Source organism: Topomyia yanbarensis, chromosome 2, assembly GCF_030247195.1.
Source record: "Topomyia yanbarensis strain Yona2022 chromosome 2, ASM3024719v1, whole genome shotgun sequence".
Taxonomy (NCBI): Eukaryota; Metazoa; Arthropoda; class Insecta; order Diptera; family Culicidae; genus Topomyia; species Topomyia yanbarensis.
Window position 1 is genome coordinate 362,215,435 of NC_080671.1, and position 17,401 is coordinate 362,232,835.

The 17,401-nt window shown below is 39.0% G+C and overlaps 2 protein-coding genes and 1 pseudogene across 2 annotated transcripts; 2 read left to right on the forward strand and 1 right to left on the reverse strand.

The window, feature by feature from the left end:
- Positions 1–301: 301 nt before the first annotated feature.
- LOC131684395 (uncharacterized) lies at positions 302–2,344 on the forward strand. The gene is made up of 2 exons (XM_058967237.1): positions 302–2,035; positions 2,104–2,344. Exons 1-2 carry the CDS (start codon positions 411–413, stop codon positions 2,303–2,305), a joined length of 1,827 nt encoding a protein of 608 aa, XP_058823220.1. The 5' UTR covers positions 302–410; the 3' UTR covers positions 2,306–2,344.
- A 5-nt stretch (positions 2,345–2,349) lies between these two features.
- Positions 2,350–6,773, reverse strand: LOC131684393 (polyubiquitin-C-like; annotated as a pseudogene).
- A 2,898-nt stretch (positions 6,774–9,671) lies between these two features.
- LOC131684396 (CCA tRNA nucleotidyltransferase 1, mitochondrial-like) lies at positions 9,672–11,689 on the forward strand. Its single transcript, XM_058967238.1, has 6 exons — positions 9,672–9,802; positions 9,872–10,080; positions 10,141–10,424; positions 10,479–10,799; positions 11,029–11,254; positions 11,329–11,689. Exons 1-6 carry the CDS (start codon positions 9,746–9,748, stop codon positions 11,636–11,638), a joined length of 1,407 nt encoding a protein of 468 aa, XP_058823221.1. The 5' UTR covers positions 9,672–9,745; the 3' UTR covers positions 11,639–11,689.
- Positions 11,690–17,401: the final 5,712 nt, after the last annotated feature.

A 17,401-nucleotide genomic window follows, 5' to 3' on the forward strand; every position in this document is an offset into this window, starting at 1 on the left:
CTGCGAGGGAGTGTAAAGTTGATGCAAAAATGGAAATTAAATGCATTTTTTCTAAGTTGATGCAAGTTTGTTATACATTCCTAGAGTGATCTGCCCCTAGGATCTGCGCCTGGCTAGCACCAACCAGAATTCCAGTTCAGTAAAGTTTCCGAGAGAACTTTGCTGGCATCTGCTTTTATTCTCTCCGAGTGTCTTTATGTATTATTCCAGCGTCTTTGGTTTTGTCATGTTAATGTTTTGACGGATATTTTATGCTCGTTTTTTATGTTTACCATTGGTTATGTGACATCGACATGCTCGACTATTATTAATAATTATTTTTAGGATTGTTCAATACTGGTGTGATTGGTGCAATTACTTTTTAATAGTGCTTGATTTCACGTTGCTCAAAACAAAAAAATAATTTCGGTATGTTGCGAGGAATCCTTTCGAAAACCGCAAAAACTTTAATTTCGCTCAGATATGTAGGGATAGTCAGTAATCAAACTTCAGCACATCCGGTAACTAGTAAAGAGTTGCAACCGCTCGGAACGAGCCATCCACAAACTGAAAGCTATCTTAATATTCTTAAGAATGCTTCTGATGCCAAAGAAGTTCTGGAATTCATGCCGGCCCTTAACAAGCGAGATATCAACCGACAAACAGTTACGCTACCAGCATTAAAAACACTTTTCGAACTGCACAAACAAGGCAAATCCAGCATTGAATGCAAGGACGTTCTGAACCATTCACGCTTTGCAGAGCTCTGTAAAGCGCTCAAGTACGAATCCCGATCATTTATAATAAACGACATCACGGAGAGTCTCAAGATACTGACCTATTTCGGAGTTCATTCCAGCAGTGAAATCATGTCTGTTTTGCTGAATCTGCTAAGATACCAAATCAACGATGTAACACTGGAACACATCGTGTTTTTGGATTTCATTTTCAAGAAAATGGCACGAAGTCCGTTGATTGAAGCCTTACAACTGGCCCTGCCAATGCTATTGGAAATTCAAATATCCTACAAAATGGACCACGAGAACGTTCAGCAATTGGTAGACTTAATGGGATTTATTGCGCAACACAAAGTGTCGAATCGTTGTATTACTAATGTAATCAGTGCACTTACAATCCACGGCACTAAGCTAAGCAGTCAACAAGCCTCTGATATTCTAATCGCGATGACTAAACTTGAGAATATTGAAGCAATACATGCGAAATTGCTTGATAATGTATTCGAAGTGTTGACCCGAGGCATCAATGAAATCAGTTTCAAAACCATCGACTTCATTGTGAAGAAGCTAGTCGAAAAAAATTTGGACAAAAATCCGATGTTTTACAACGAAGCTTTCCTCAAACGTTGCTCACAATTTATTGTCGAAAATGATCTCGGCCTTATGAATGCGTTATTTTTTCAAAAAAAGTTGAATAAAATTAGTTATTTGCACGTACCACTGCTAGACTACATAGCCCTAAATGCCCATAGTCTATCGAGCATTCCAAAATCTGGCATAATCACCATTGTTGCAGCTTTTTCCACGGCAAACTATAAGCCTCCCAACTGGGACGCCATAAAGTTGGAAATCCAACGTCATTCTACTATATCTAACAATTCCATTCCGTGGATCCGTTACAATTTGGAACTTCTCTCGTTGGACATATTCAACGAACAGTTGCTCAAGCATTACCTGGAACCTTCCACTCTGGAAAAGAGCATGACACGGAACAGCATTGTGGATCACTTGCAGCTTCTGGAACTAGCTCAAGCTGTACAATTGCTATACCCGGAGTATAGTGGGCCCTTGCCTGATATCAAATATCTGGATAAAGCATTGGAGCTACATTTCGAAAACGTCAAACTACCGCTACAAAAACCGCTGGAATTCGCTTTCGGTGGCGAGGGTAGTGTTTTGTCCCACGTCATTTCGGCCTATGGGCAGGTTCTAGACCACGTGATTGTGTTCGACCGGAATGGGGGAGTCATCAAGCATCCAGATCTTGCTGAGGGTAAACGTGTGCGGATAGAGGAGCTACTCGGCGAAGGAAATCGACCGTAAGTGCGAGCCCTATACACATGGGACAATTTCATCGTTAACGATAATTGTTTTATCGTCATTTCAGGCTAGTCGTCTTATGTCTTCCGAAAAGCTTCTATGCTTTAAACATCAACCGGCTCCGCGGAAGATTCGCAATGTACATTCGAACCGTTGAGGCTTTGGGCGTTTCTGTTGTACCTGTGTCCTACCAGATGTGGCTCAACCTACCTGAAGCTGAACGGATACCCTTCCTGGAGAGGGAGATACGAACCAAACTTAAGAAATAGAAACTAAATTGAGTTCGAATGTTAATAAACGACACACTGATAGATTACATTTTACTTTGATTTTCTTTATTTGAAATTTCAATGCGTTTAGATGTTTGTAAGCCGTTTCAATTGCGAAATGTTAGATACTCAGAACGCTGTCTGATATTGAGTCACACTACGAGAAAAGCAATTTGGACACGAGATTGAAGCTGCTTTCCTGAGATATTTAAAAACGCGAATCTTATTCAATTACTAACGTGACGTTACGAAACGAAGTGCAGCGATTGGATGTTATATGAATATTCAGCAGGTAAAATATATTTTCCAAATTAAACAAAGCTCTTACATCAGGAAAGCAGCATCTATCTCAAATCTACACCTACAATGCGAACAGTTTGATTCAGTTTCCACCGCGAAGACGAAGAACCAGGTGAAGAGTAGATTCCTTCTGGATGTTGTAGTCCGACAAAGTACGGCCGTCCTCAAGCTGCTTACCAGCAAAAATCAAACGTTGCTGGTCTGGAGGGATTCCTTCCTTGTCCTGGATCTTGGCTTTAACGTTCTCGATGGTGTCGGAAGGCTCTACCTCCAAGGTTATGGTCTTACCGGTTAAGGTCTTAACAAAAATCTGCATTCCACCACGCAGACGCAAAACCAAATGAAGGGTAGATTCCTTTTGGATGTTGTAATCCGACAAAGTGCGGCCATCTTCGAGCTGCTTACCAGCGAAAATCAAACGCTGCTGGTCTGGAGGAATTCCTTCTTTGTCCTGGATCTTGGCCTTAACATTCTCGATAGTATCAGATGGCTCAACTTCCAGGGTGATGGTCTTGCCAGTCAAAGTTTTGACGAAGATCTGCATACCGCCTCGAAGACGTAGAACCAGATGAAGAGTAGATTCCTTCTGGATGTTATAATCTGACAGAGTACGACCGTCCTCAAGCTGCTTACCAGCGAAAATCAAACGTTGTTGATCTGGAGGAATTCCTTCCTTATCCTGAATTTTGGCCTTAACATTCTCGATGGTGTCAGATGGCTCGACTTCCAGGGTGATGGTTTTGCCAGTCAATGTCTTGACGAAGATTTGCATGCCACCACGAAGACGAAGGACCAGGTGAAGAGTGGATTCCTTCTGGATGTTATAGTCCGACAAAGTACGACCATCTTCAAGCTGCTTACCAGCAAAAATTAAACGCTGCTGATCTGGAGGGATTCCTTCCTTGTCCTGGATCTTGGCCTTAACGTTCTCGATGGTATCAGATGGCTCGACTTCCAGGGTGATGGTCTTGCCAGTCAAGGTTTTGACGAAGATTTGCATTCCACCGCGAAGACGTAGAACCAAATGAAGAGTAGATTCCTTCTGGATATTGTAATCCGACAGAGTGCGACCGTCCTCGAGTTGCTTACCAGCAAATATCAAACGTTGCTGATCTGGAGGAATACCTTCCTTGTCTTGAATCTTGGCTTTAACATTCTCGATGGTATCAGAAGGCTCGACTTCCAGGGTGATAGTCTTGCCAGTCAAGGTTTTGACGAAGATCTGCATACCGCCTCGAAGACGAAGTACCAGGTGAAGAGTGGATTCCTTCTGGATGTTATAGTCCGACAAAGTGCGGCCGTCCTCGAGCTGCTTACCAGCGAAAATCAAACGTTGCTGGTCTGGAGGAATTCCTTCTTTGTCCTGGATCTTGGCCTTAACGTTCTCGATGGTATCCGACGGCTCGACTTCCAGGGTGATGGTCTTACCCGTCAAGGTCTTGACGAAGATTTGCATGCCACCACGAAGACGCAGAACCAGGTGAAGAGTGGATTCCTTCTGGATATTATAATCCGACAAAGTGCGGCCGTCCTCAAGCTGCTTACCAGCAAAAATTAAACGCTGTTGGTCTGGAGGGATTCCTTCCTTGTCCTGAATCTTGGCCTTAACGTTCTCGATGGTGTCGGAAGGCTCTACCTCCAAAGTTATAGTTTTGCCAGTCAAGGTCTTGACAAAGATCTGCATTCCACCACGCAGACGCAAAACCAGATGAAGGGTAGATTCCTTCTGGATGTTGTAATCCGACAAAGTGCGGCCGTCTTCCAGCTGCTTACCAGCGAAAATCAAACGTTGCTGGTCTGGAGGAATTCCTTCTTTGTCCTGGATCTTGGCCTTAACGTTCTCGATGGTATCAGATGGCTCGACTTCCAGGGTGATGGTCTTACCCGTCAAGGTCTTGACGAAGATCTGCATTCCACCGCGCAGACGAAGGACCAGGTGAAGAGTTGATTCCTTCTGGATGTTATAGTCGGACAGAGTGCGACCGTCCTCAAGCTGCTTACCTGCGAAAATCAAACGCTGTTGATCTGGAGGAATTCCCTCCTTATCCTGAATTTTGGCCTTAACATTCTCGATGGTATCAGATGGTTCAACTTCTAGAGTGATGGTTTTGGCAGTCAATGTTTTGACGAAGATTTGCATACCACCACGCAGACGCAGAACCAAATGAAGTGTCGATTCCTTCTGGATATTGTAATCCGACAGAGTGCGACCGTCCTCAAGCTGCTTACCCGCAAAAATCAAACGCTGCTGATCTGGAGGGATTCCTTCCTTATCTTGGATCTTGGCTTTAACGTTCTCGATGGTATCGGAAGGCTCTACCTCCAAGGTTATGGTCTTACCGGTTAAGGTCTTGACAAAGATCTGCATTCCACCACGCAGACGCAAAACCAGATGAAGGGTAGATTCCTTCTGGATGTTGTAATCCGACAAGGTACGGCCGTCCTCGAGCTGCTTACCTGCGAAAATCAAACGTTGCTGGTCTGGTGGGATACCTTCCTTGTCTTGGATCTTGGCCTTAACATTCTCGATGGTATCAGAAGGCTCGACTTCCAGGGTGATAGTCTTGCCAGTCAAAGTTTTGACGAAGATCTGCATACCACCACGCAGACGTAGAACCAGATGAAGGGTAGATTCTTTTTGGATATTGTAATCCGAAAGAGTGCGGCCGTCTTCGAGCTGCTTGCCAGCGAAGATGAGACGCTGTTGATCTGGGGGGATTCCCTCCTTGTCCTGGATTTTAGCCTTCACATTTTCGATGGTGTCAGAGGGCTCGACCTCCAAGGTGATGGTTTTGCCAGTTAATGTCTTCACGAAGATCTGCATCCTGTTGAAGAAATATTGAAATTGTAATGCCTGTATTACCAGAATATTTACTATATAGAACACAAGATCGATCTTTTGGTCTCATTGAGAGTTCATTAGCTCACATATACCGACTAATTCAGGCATGTATTAACTCTATGGATTCTACATATTCCTATTTAAGCACGGCATCAAAGTTTCTTCATCAAAGGGGTCTTTCTCTTCTGTTCATTACTCGGCCATTTCAACATTTACTACTCTACTCTTTGCATAATATTCTAGTAAAAACCGTCAGCTTTCGATATGTACTGGAAAATTAGTGCAAAGTGTTGTAATGACGTCGTAATAAACGAAAAAGAAAGTAAACAAAGAGAGGCTCTCAATGTTACTTACATCCTATTGAAAATTTTCTCTAGAAGCCATCCTTGACGTTTCTGCTTGAACCAACTTTCAATTCCAACCAGTCAGTTCATACATTTTGACAGCAGTTGGGAACTTGACTCAGCATCGCTTCGAACAAAAACGGCATTACAATAGGCTTTTTGCTCGGAGCAAAAAACTACATGTTTTACTCTGGTTCTCTACCAAAAGCAATATTTCATATTTCTTGGTACTAGAACAAACCAATTTAAATAGTGTTATGAGTCACCACCTATTGCTCGACTTCCAACATTTAAATTGAAACTAGATGAAAGTGAAAACTACCGAAACAAAACGCCCCTAAGACAAACTATCGATTATATCAGAAAGAGAAATGAGAGTGATGATTCATCGTTCAATAGCCAGATGTACCAAATTTTATACAAGTTGGCTCAATTCCATTTTAAGTAGTGAATCAACACTCATTGAATGTAGCCTTCGCTTGGCATTAGAAAGTGATAACCCCGAGTGATTTCAGTAAACGGACAAAGCAGTTACTTATTCAGCCATTTTGGCTGCTTGTTCACACAGCTGGAACAAAGGAAATTTTCGATCGGAAGACGCCATCTTGAATAGTGCAGTTTTATTTTTTTTTAACGCCAAAATTTATCTAAATTTTAACATTTTAATAAAAATTTGTGGATCCAATAGCCAATTAACCCTTTATTTATACTATATACGACGAAATAAACATCAAATTACATTCAATTAGCACGTATAACCTTGAAGTACTTTACACAAACTTGACGGGCTATTCCCGAAAACTCACCTTAACGTTGTATTTAATACCGCGAAAAAGATTCAACCGTCCGATAAAATCGCTTTTTTTACTAGCAGTACACAAAAATTGCAATTCTTTGTCACAGCAGCAAAGAGAAAAATGCACGTTAACAGGAGCTCCGATGATTCACTACCGCTCTTCTCGCTTGCAGAAAACTGAATGATGAGCGAGCGAGCTCGTTCTCGAAGAAAGCCGAAACGGCTAGAAAAATTAAAAACGATCACTTCGCAAAAGCGGGACAATCATTCCATCCCGCTTTCCAACAATACAATTTATAGCATGCGGGCAATCAATTTTGATTGCCCGCATATGCTATAAATTGTTGACAGTCGCCAGCGTTGCCAGATGATTTTACATTGATATCAATATAATTTATTTTAAAATTTTAATTTTAAAAGTAGCCGATAGGCATTCTGTCAAAATTTATTTTCATGGGAAATTCCGGACAAACCATCACTTGCCAATTATCGATCATAGCAGTAGACGAAAGAGAAAACTTTTCTTTTTCATAGAATTTCAACATCCATTCTTGGAATTACGGTTATTTTTTGCTCGTATTTATTTCGGAGCTGTTTCCGTGTACTGGAACAAACCTCGTATTTGCCTTATCTCCTCCAACTTAGGCATGAGTAATGTTTATTTACATTGCACGATTGCTCAATAAGGAATTTTGGCTTCACACTATTCGACTCTCCCTATTCTCTCTGTATAATTGATTGTATAGACTTTTCTACGGCTCACGTACGTACACGTCACATGACACAAACACTACATCACTAGCTGGTGGAAATGGATAAACAAAAACGGCAAAATCAAATGGGATTGTTTTCAACCAGGAAGCTGCAGAAGTGTTCGTGAGACTGGGCGACAAGAACACGATAGTAACCGTTCGTCTTCGACCAAAGGGCCGAAGTCACAATGATATCGAATCGAGAAAAATAGCTTTGAAAATTCGCTTCAGAAAATTAAATCGTATTTTAACAGTGATTGCATACTGCGCTTTCAAATGTCTTGCAACACATTAAAACAATATTAGTTTTCGGAAGCATAACTAAAATGTTTTATATAATAACGATTTCGTTGATAAAATTGAAAAAAATATATTTCGCCGAGTGTTGTTATGAAATGTTGATTAGGCCATTTTCGAGTCGCCCTCTTGTTTTGACAATTCTCAATTTCGCCCTGCAGTGTCGCCAGAAAACAAAAATCAAATGTGGGTTTCGCCGTGCTCGCTGGAGGGGAAAATTTGTTATTCTCCCGAGGCGTAACAAGTGTTTGGTTTTTGTTTAGGGCGATTCTGTTTACGGACCTTGTAAACAATGATGCTGTCAATTTCGCCCGTATGCACTACCTTAGGGCATGTTCAGGAGTGTTTTATTTTATATAGGAGTTTCAAAGTAGGACTGGATCTGAAACATTCACATCCCCAGCAGAGCGTTTTGTTTTATTATTTCGAACAGTTTTGTTTCAAAATTTAAAACTGTTATACAACGCCGTTCTATTTGTTGCTGATTTTAAAACATGTTTAGAACTGTGTTTTAAATACATGCAAAGTTTTCAGCAGAGACACTTAGAACCGATAGACTGGGGAAAAATAAATTTGAATGCAGTAACGCTGAAGGCATGGCGAGACATCAATTTTAAACTGAATAGATTACCCGCTAAAACTGCTGCTGGGGACAGAAAGTTCCAGTTTTAAAATTTCCAGTTTTATATTATAGAACTGTCAAAATTATAAATCTGAAACTGACAGTCTCCTGAACATGCTCTTAGAAATGTAGAGGCGTAACCCGCCTGACGGTTTGTTTACGGTTGCAAGTCGGATCCGCCTTTTTGTTTTTTATTAATTTTCATGAAGTGTTATAAATAAATGAGTTTTTATATTTATTATGAAGTATTTTTACTCCTCTTTAAGATATTAATCAAATCTCCGTTTGTGTACATTTGTTTTATAGGCCCATTTGTCGGTTCACGATCGAAGTCTTTAACAGTCTATTTTTTCACTGGCTGAAAACCTTTGTTCGGTGAAAACCAGTTTTCGGGCTGCTGGTAACCAGTTAGGGACCCTTCATGTACCACGTGGACCAAACAAGCTTCTTTTTTGACCCCATCCTCTCCTGCGTGAACAAGCGTAGACAATTCATGTATACCCCAACCCCCTCCCCACAATGTTCACGTGGACTTTCCCGATGTTTTCATCGAATTAATATATAATAAAGAGGGTTTCTAATTTCAGGTAAAGTAATGCGTTAGACTGCTCTGATACTGGCTGTAACCTGAAGAATCGAATAAAAACATAATTCAAACTTTGTAGGTTTTCTTAGACATTTGTGAAAGTTACAAACATCAAAAATGCAAAAATGTATGCCTAAAAGTCATTTTTTGCATTCGTCACAATAACATCAACTTTAAGTAAACTATGAACTTTTGGTTGTAAAATCAACATGATTCTGAAATAGTTTTTAAGATAGATGAAAAAGATTGGATAAAGTGTTTCTGGGAGCAACGTTTTACTCGGTGCAGATTTTCACTGATTTTATGACATGTGATGCTGTTAGGAGCTCTTCAAGTGTTGCATAGTTCGGGGGTGATTTGAAGGAAAACATCAAGCGCTTATACCAATTATGCAAATTTGTTCTATGACCTCAATAAGAAAAAAATATAAGTATAAGTCCACGTGGGCTATTTCTATACCCCCCCCCCCCTTTCTTGGACAAGCGTAGACTTTTTCGTACCCCCAACATCCCCCCAAATTGTCCATGTCGTAGATGGATGGTTCCTTTGTCGAAACCCAGTTTTCAGCAAAAACCGGTTTTCAACCAAGAGAAGAAACGATGTTTACTTCAAGGGCCCCGGCCGCCGCGCTTAATAAAGCAAGTATAATACTAATACACTCAAAGTATCAATTATTCCCACCTTTCTCTCATCTTGATTTGTGTTGGCAATTTGGCATCAATGGCATCTCGCCCGAATTTTTTTTTTAATTTTTGCCTAAGCTCTTTCCATAAATTACCCTGTATATGTCACACAATTTATATCGATCAGCTGTTATTGACGGGATAACGGTACGCGGAAGCATAAAAACCAAAACAACACGAGAAACGTCCAGTATGTAACGTGTGTAAGCCTGCAAGCTATGCTGAAGGTTTTCGTTCGACTACTCATTGCGCCGGTTGGTCGTATTCAAACAAATGTAAGTTTTCTTGACATATCCTTATAATTTATTAGGGTATCTGACAAATACGAATAATTTTATTCACAGAAGTGTTTCAGCAACCAGGTCAATACCAAGTGGACAGAATTGATTGCACAACGAAGAATGGAAGCCAGCGCTATCTCACGACCGAATCCGGTGGTAATGAAGATCGATACTCCTGAGTTTCACTCCATTTTCACCAACGAGCTTCGAGATCTTATTACGCTGTTCAAAAAGCACAATCATGAAATTAGAATCGCCGGTGGTGCTGTCCGGTATGTTTCTCATTGTTATTGTTTAATCGGACACTTAACATACCATTCAAACTATTGCAGAGACATTTTGATGGGTAAATGTCCCAAAGATGTGGATATTGCAACAACGGCGACACCGACGGAAATGAAAGATATTTTTAATAAGGAAAGCATCCGAATGATCAATATGAACGGAGAAAAACATGGTACTATCACTCCAAGGATAAATGATAAGGAAAATTTCGAGATCACCACATTGCGGATTGATGCGATAACAGACGGACGCCATGCAGAGGTTGTACATACCAAAGATTGGTTACTCGATGCCAACAGGCGTGATTTGACGATTAATTCGATGTTTCTTGGTGAGTCGTATCTAAAAACTCGTTTGAAATTTTTTTTTTAAAACAGTTAACTAGGTTTTGATGGCACTTTGTACGATTACTTCTACGGATATGACGATCTTCAAAAGCGAAGAGTGGCGTTCGTGGGAGATCCAGATCTCAGAATAAAGGAAGACTATCTTCGGATTTTACGTTACTTTCGGTTCTACGGAAGAATAGCGGAAGACGCAAACAATCACGACGAGGAAACTCTTCGAATTATTGCTAAAAATAGCTCTGGTTTGGCACGTATCAGTGGTGAGCGAATCTGGCAAGAATGGAAGAAGATCCTTAATGGAAATTTTGGATGTGATTTAACCGTCCAGATGATCGACTGTGATTTAGGGAATCATTTGGGTAAGGTTAATGCATTGTACACTGCCCATCAAAGCATAAGAATCCTTTATTGGAATTTTTCTTGATATTTTCTAAACTAACTTGGTAGTCTTATTTGTACATTGCGAATCAAAGTTGATTCATAGTACAATCCAGCAGATAAGTTTTTGAACAAAAATCCATTTGGGACTTTGTCGCTTTATTGGGCAGTGTAGCTTTACACTGTTTGAAATTTTACTTGCTTCTGCAGGACTTCCAGAAAAGCCCAATGTTGAGGAATTTACTAAAACATTTAAATGCGTTAAATCAATTAATTTGGATGAGATACAGCCAATTACAGTTTTATCAGCCTTACTACACACTCCTGAAGATGCAATAACGTTGAATTTGAGATTAAAGTTTACTGTTTTCGAACGTGAGTTGTCCTATTTCTTGGTGCAAAATCGAGACGAATATAAATCTGTCAATGAACTTCTGTAAGTACTTGCACTGTAATATCAAACACTTTCTCGCACTGTCATATCAAACACTTTCTCAATTCTCTTTTTAGCCCATTCCAACAACTCACCCTGCAAACTCTGGGAAGCGCCAAGCTCAAGAAAGAATACGTTTTGGAGTTGCTACGATATTACGGTAAAGTTGATTTACACCAGCAGCTCAAAGAGTGGCAAGTGCCACGGTTTCCGATCAAAGGAAATGTGTTGATAGAGCAGGGGGCACCTAAAGGTCAGAAGCTGGGATTAGTCGTTAACGAATTAAAGATTATATGGTCCACAAATCAATTTAACATGACCGAACAAGAACTATTGGAACATTTGCCAAAAGTTTTGGACAAACTGGAGTTAAAAGGTAAAACATAATAGCATTTCTGATCTGTGAAATAAAAGACGGTATATTGTTGAGTTTGACAATCATTGTATTGTATAGAACGGTTACTGTATCAGTATGATTATTTATACTTATGTTCAGTTACGTATAGTCAAATGGGCAATCATGAGCGATATGCAGTTCATGTGATATATTGTAACAGTTTAATTTTAAACGATAAACTCATACGCGGCAAATATAATGATCGCGCCGCTTCAGGTAAACTGAGAATTTCAGTGAAGAAAGTCTGCTTGTTCAGTTACGTGTGTGGTCAAATTCCCTATACATTTCTTCTGATATTTTTTATACCAAAAATCATCTTTCGATAACTAATCATTAGCATATAGAGTTTATGAGCACTTATTTGCTTTCAATGGCTATTTGAGTTCCAAAAAATTTATAGATGTGGCTTGTTGTGTAGATCCACTGACTGTACTTAGGCTTGAGTCTCCAATATTTGGCAAAAGCCCGTGTACATTGGCCGAAGGCCCCGCAAGCTTTCTTGATTTTGGAATCAATGTGAGCTGTCCTATTAGATTTTGAGTTAAGAATTACCCCAACGTACTTAACCTTATTGTCACAGATTTCAGAGTCAAAGAACTCTAACGGACCTTCGGTAGTAATCCTTCGTTGTGCGAAAAGCACAATTGATCTTTTATGTGAATTAACTGATAGTCCAACATGAAGACACCATTGCTCGACAATACAAGGCTTGTTGCAACAAATCAAAAAGTATGTGAAAATCCCGGTGATCATATATATGCTAATCGGCGAAACCATAGAAGTGGTAACAGCACTCCACCTTGAGAACATCCGCAGACATTCAGTTTCCTAATCTCTACTTGTCTTAACGATGAGCACAGATGTCGGTTGCTAAGTATTACGTGTATCCAATGCATCATATACTCCATGCCCTCGTGGTGCTTCCAAAATGGATTCGAAAGACACTTTGTCAAAAGCACCTTCAATATAAAAAAAAACTCCTAAGCTTGATTTCTTTTGCGAAAATGCTTTTTCAGCGTCGTAGACAGCATTATGTAACATGGTGGTAGTAGACTTCCGCCGCTGATATGCATGTCACATTGCATGCAGTGGGTGCTCGCACAAGCTAACATCCTGAATGTAGTGGTATATTAAACGTTCCACTGATATGGGAAGGAAGGAGATCAAACTGATCGGTCTAAAGCTCTGCTTCCTCTTAAGTGATGTAACCATCTTTGGCAATGAATTTTTCTGTTGTTTCCTGCCACGCTAATGGAATGTTGCAAGACTTGTATAAGAGCAAAGGTTGCAACATATGCTTGAAGTGTTCATAGCCCCTTTGAGGTAGAGCTGTAATGATTCCATCCTTTCTCGAAGACTTATACGGAGCAAAACTTTCAATCGCCCATTTGATCGATTCGGTTGTCACAATTCTACGAGCAAATGCCCAAGAATCAGTACTACCCGAAAAAAGTCAGGGGAAGTCGTCAGTGATGGCTGGAAAGTGAGAGCGTCAAAAAGATAGTTACGAATATTCACCCTTAGTAGTTCTAATCAAACTGATATGAAAGTAAATTGTTTAATCTACTAGTCTCGACGAGACTTGAGACATTTGTGCAGAGGCTTTTCCAACCACTTCGCACAAATGATCGAAAGGCATTTCTGTATACTTTGCGAGCCAACTTAAATGCCTCCGACCCGTCCCTGTGTCTGCGATTCCAAGCTCTTCTACATAACTTTTTGAGTGGAATAAGTTTGGTATTCCACCAAGGTGTTCTTCTAGAAGCACGTATATCGCATAACAGTTTGCCAACTCATGTGTAATACCGTCAGAGCAGAGAATTACATTTAACACCTCTTCTCTACCAGCTCGTGCAAATGTTGATCGGTTTCATGCATTAATAATGTGCAGATTTGTACAACTTAAGTATTCCATTAATTCGGTGTCTCTCAAATTATGGCATTTGCATCACTGCTGATTATGAGGGGAAACCCATTTCTGCTACAGTATGATACAACCCTTTGTTCATTATGCGACAAATATGCTGAAAAATAGACGTATTTCTTGTTTATGTTGTCAACAGTCATATTTACCGTGACAGCACAAATAGCGCGAGTTGTGAGGACGGATATAAGACAAGCGTCAATAGCACTATTCGCAAGTATACATGCACGAGGTATTTGACGTGGATTTGGCATGCCATTTTTGTTGAAAGCTACGAAGACGAGGTTAAGTAGCTTTCCAACATAGAAGTTTCCTTTATGAAAATACGGTTCTTGAACCATTGCTATAGAAGCTTTTCCTTCCTGCACAAGGTGGGATAGATTCATAGTTACTGTACAATTATGTTGAAGGTTAATTTGCGCTACTTTAACCATACCCGATCATAGCACTACACACTCATCATCAGCCCTTATTGTATATCAACTAGAAGATACCAAACACGTTGACTTATATTCTCCCCGAAATGGGTATTAGGGACATGACCACCATTTAAATCCCACGATTTGCGAAGAAACAAACATTCACAGTATCAGAAAAGTGCCTAACACAGCAAGCGTAATTCCCACGATACTCGGTACGCGACTTCTTTTGTTTTAAACAGTCATGCATTTCTCGCACGTATTTGCTGTAACACGCGCAGATTTCAATCTGTCGACAACTTTACGGTGTTTTACTCGAAACCGCATTTTTCAAATTGGCGGACACGATAACTCAAAAACTATTCAACCAAGTCAAACTATTGACTTGATTTTTTTATGAAGTCGATGAACTACGGAAAACCGATTAAAAAAATTTCTCCACTTTATTTTGAAGAAAAGTGCGCGAGTTTTGCATTAAAATATGAGATTCTTCGATTTTTATGCTGCCATTTTCCGAAATTCTAACATTTTTATATTCTATTTTTGGATCATGGAAGAACTACAAGTCAAAGCTTTATAATTTTTACTGAATTTCTTGTTTCTCGCAATTTTATCAAGAGCTATCATGTCCTCCGTGACGCTCCTCAACGTGGAAATGGTTAGACATCTGCACTTGAAACGCTCATATGCAAGACTGAACAAATATTTTCGTGCATAATGAATGTATAAATAAATCTTTACATTACCCAACAGGTCCATTGTTGCCTTGCTGTCCCCTCAAGCCTCTGCTACCCAATTAAGGGTGAATGACCTTTTGGTTAAAGCCCTCAATAAACAATTACAATTACAATTCTGCTACCCAACCATACATTTTTCGCAGGATACGGGAAATCGCAATAGAATATTCAAAACACGATTGTAACGGGTGTTCAATAAAAAATTAGAAGTTTTTTGTCATGTAGTTAAAAAGCATAAAAAAATCACGAATTCAGTATTTTATATTAAAATTATAATGTTTATTCTTCAAGAAGTATATGAATATTGGAGAAGAGGCCCTGCACAGTGGGACGAGCCCATACTTAAGTCCAGATATGAAGGTCACGCGATATGTTCATCAATATTTTTCATGTATTGGCTTATGTGTCGAAGACAATTTGGCAAAATTTTAGGCAATTTGGATGAAAATTTTTTTTTTCACAGCTTTTAGAAGGGTGTAACTCTAGGGTTTTTTGCATAATTTGCTCACAGGGACTTTTTCCCAGTTATCTTAGTTTATCGAAGAAACAGTCATCCTTATGGCATAGGTTGCTTCAGCAAAATGATTCGTTTGATTAAATTACATCGTAAAATTACCACAAATGAGTTACTAGTTTGTTTATTCATTGTGTAAATAGCTCTTTGTCGCGAAAACTAATAAAGTACGAACTTCTAAAGCCATAACAACAACGACGCCCGCTATCGCATTATACTCATTCGAAAGCTTTTAACTTTCTCTTACACATGAGCTCATGGTAAGTTTGCGAAAACTTGCGATAAGTAATCAAAATTTAGAAAAACTGCAAATGGAGACGCGTGGTAATTATTGATATCAAATTTTAAAAAATATTTCAAAGCCAGAATAATGACATGAAGACATGCACAGCTTTCAAATAATATTGAGAGGATGATTCACGAAGCTTATACGAGTGCACAAATGAGGGAAGCCGAGCGGAAAGAGTAGATACTTAGATGTTGATAGTATCCATTCAATGAAGCAGAAAATATCGGACGGAGATTAAAATAAGTTATGTTTAAATTTTTAAATATATGAATGAACATAATCTTTTTTTTTCTTTTAATATATGAATGAACATAATCTTTTATTGACATTTTATCGTTTGCTCAAACTTTTGTAGATAACTCGATTCAGTATTCCAAAATAACCCAAGTAAAACAAAATCTGTTTGAATAAATCACATGTGATGCGAAGTGATATTAAGCCATAATCATTTTAATGCTTTTCTAGTGTAGTGTATCTTGTTTGAATCATTAAGATATAACAATCATATTAAAGCACCCTAATGAAATGGAAATTAATTCTTTTGAATACCAAACATAATTGCGGCGTACCAAAATTAACAAAAAAATAAGAACCTTAACGATAAGATAAATATTTTTGGCCTCCCTAACGAACGGTTATTTTTTCTAATATGTCAAAAAGAAATGCTGTGCACAAATATAATTGCTAAAAAGTTATTAAATGCTACGACAAAATAATTAGTTTTGAGTCTCCCTAATAAGAAGGGATTTTTTTTCTAATATTCAAACAAATTCAGCGCGCGAACACTACAATTATTTTTGAGCCACCCTAATGAGTGAGAATTTCTTTTTTTACATGTTTCAATATCCAAAACGAATCTAGTGCACAACAGTTACTTTTAAAAAAATTGTGAGCCGTTTAGACAAAAAACTATTTTTGAGCCACCCCAATGAGCAAAGAATTTTTATTTATTATGTATTTTGATATCAAAAACGAATTGTGCGTACCAAAATTACATAAAACCGTCCTACTTGAACTGATACGACTAAGTTTTGACTTTAGTCCACCTTTTGTTCTAAGCCGAGCCACTGTGTACCGGCTTTCCGCTCCACGCTCAGGGATGCCAGGATCGGCTAAACTGTATTCACGGGCACGTTTTCGTCTCGAAAGAGGTCTACCGTAAACTTTTCCGCGATGACTACGCGTTTTGTAAATCCGTACAACACGCTCGCGGAGTGCTTGTTGTTTCGACGTCATCTTCGATTGAACAGCACACAAGCGAAATGAAAAATGCCACCCATTCCAGAGAGCAATTATCTTGGTGAGAAAAAAATACGCTCTTTACTTTAATTACCGAAAGGTATTGAAATCATTCTCATTTTTTATTAAACACCCGTTATGTTGTTACCACTATGCAAACCTCTTTACAACATTCCCATTAATCATGTTAAAAGTTAAAAATTTGAGGAAAACGTGAAAAAACTATGCTTTTTAATTTTTTGGAGAAAATCAAAGAATATTTTTAAGTTGCTGCTCCTCTGTAGCTATGAAACTATGTTGTGAACGATGCGGGAATAAAAATTATTAGCATGTTGGACAATCTAAAATAGCTTTTTTAAGCAATTCGATATAATTTAAATTTCATGATATAATCAACTAAAGCCAGAAGACGTTTCGACGATTTTCGCCATTACTTTAAGCCATAGGTTTTGTAGAAACTGCCAATCAAAATCATTCATTATTTTAAAATATCCCAAAGCCTTTCGTTTTTTGCTGAAATGCCGTCTGAATTTGGAAAAACTGATGTTAGATTCGTAATCAGCGAAGTCCAAAACCGATAATTCCATATAATTGTTACAGAATGTCGACATTTCACCGCAAATAATTCATC

Excerpts from the sequence above, each read along its gene's own strand:
- LOC131684396 (XM_058967238.1), top strand. The coding sequence starts at position 9,746 with ATGCTGAAGGTTTTCGTTCGACTACTCATTGCGCCGGTTGGTCGTATT. Across the intron at positions 10,081-10,140 it reads ATCGCCGGTGGTGCTGTCCG|AGACATTTTGATGGGTAAAT; the intron begins GTATGTTTCTCA and ends AAACTATTGCAG. Across the intron at positions 10,425-10,478 it reads GATTAATTCGATGTTTCTTG|GTTTTGATGGCACTTTGTAC; the intron begins GTGAGTCGTATC and ends ACAGTTAACTAG.
- LOC131684395 (XM_058967237.1), top strand. The coding sequence starts at position 411 with ATGTTGCGAGGAATCCTTTCGAAAACCGCAAAAACTTTAATTTCGCTC. Across the intron at positions 2,036-2,103 it reads CTCGGCGAAGGAAATCGACC|GCTAGTCGTCTTATGTCTTC; the intron begins GTAAGTGCGAGC and ends TCGTCATTTCAG.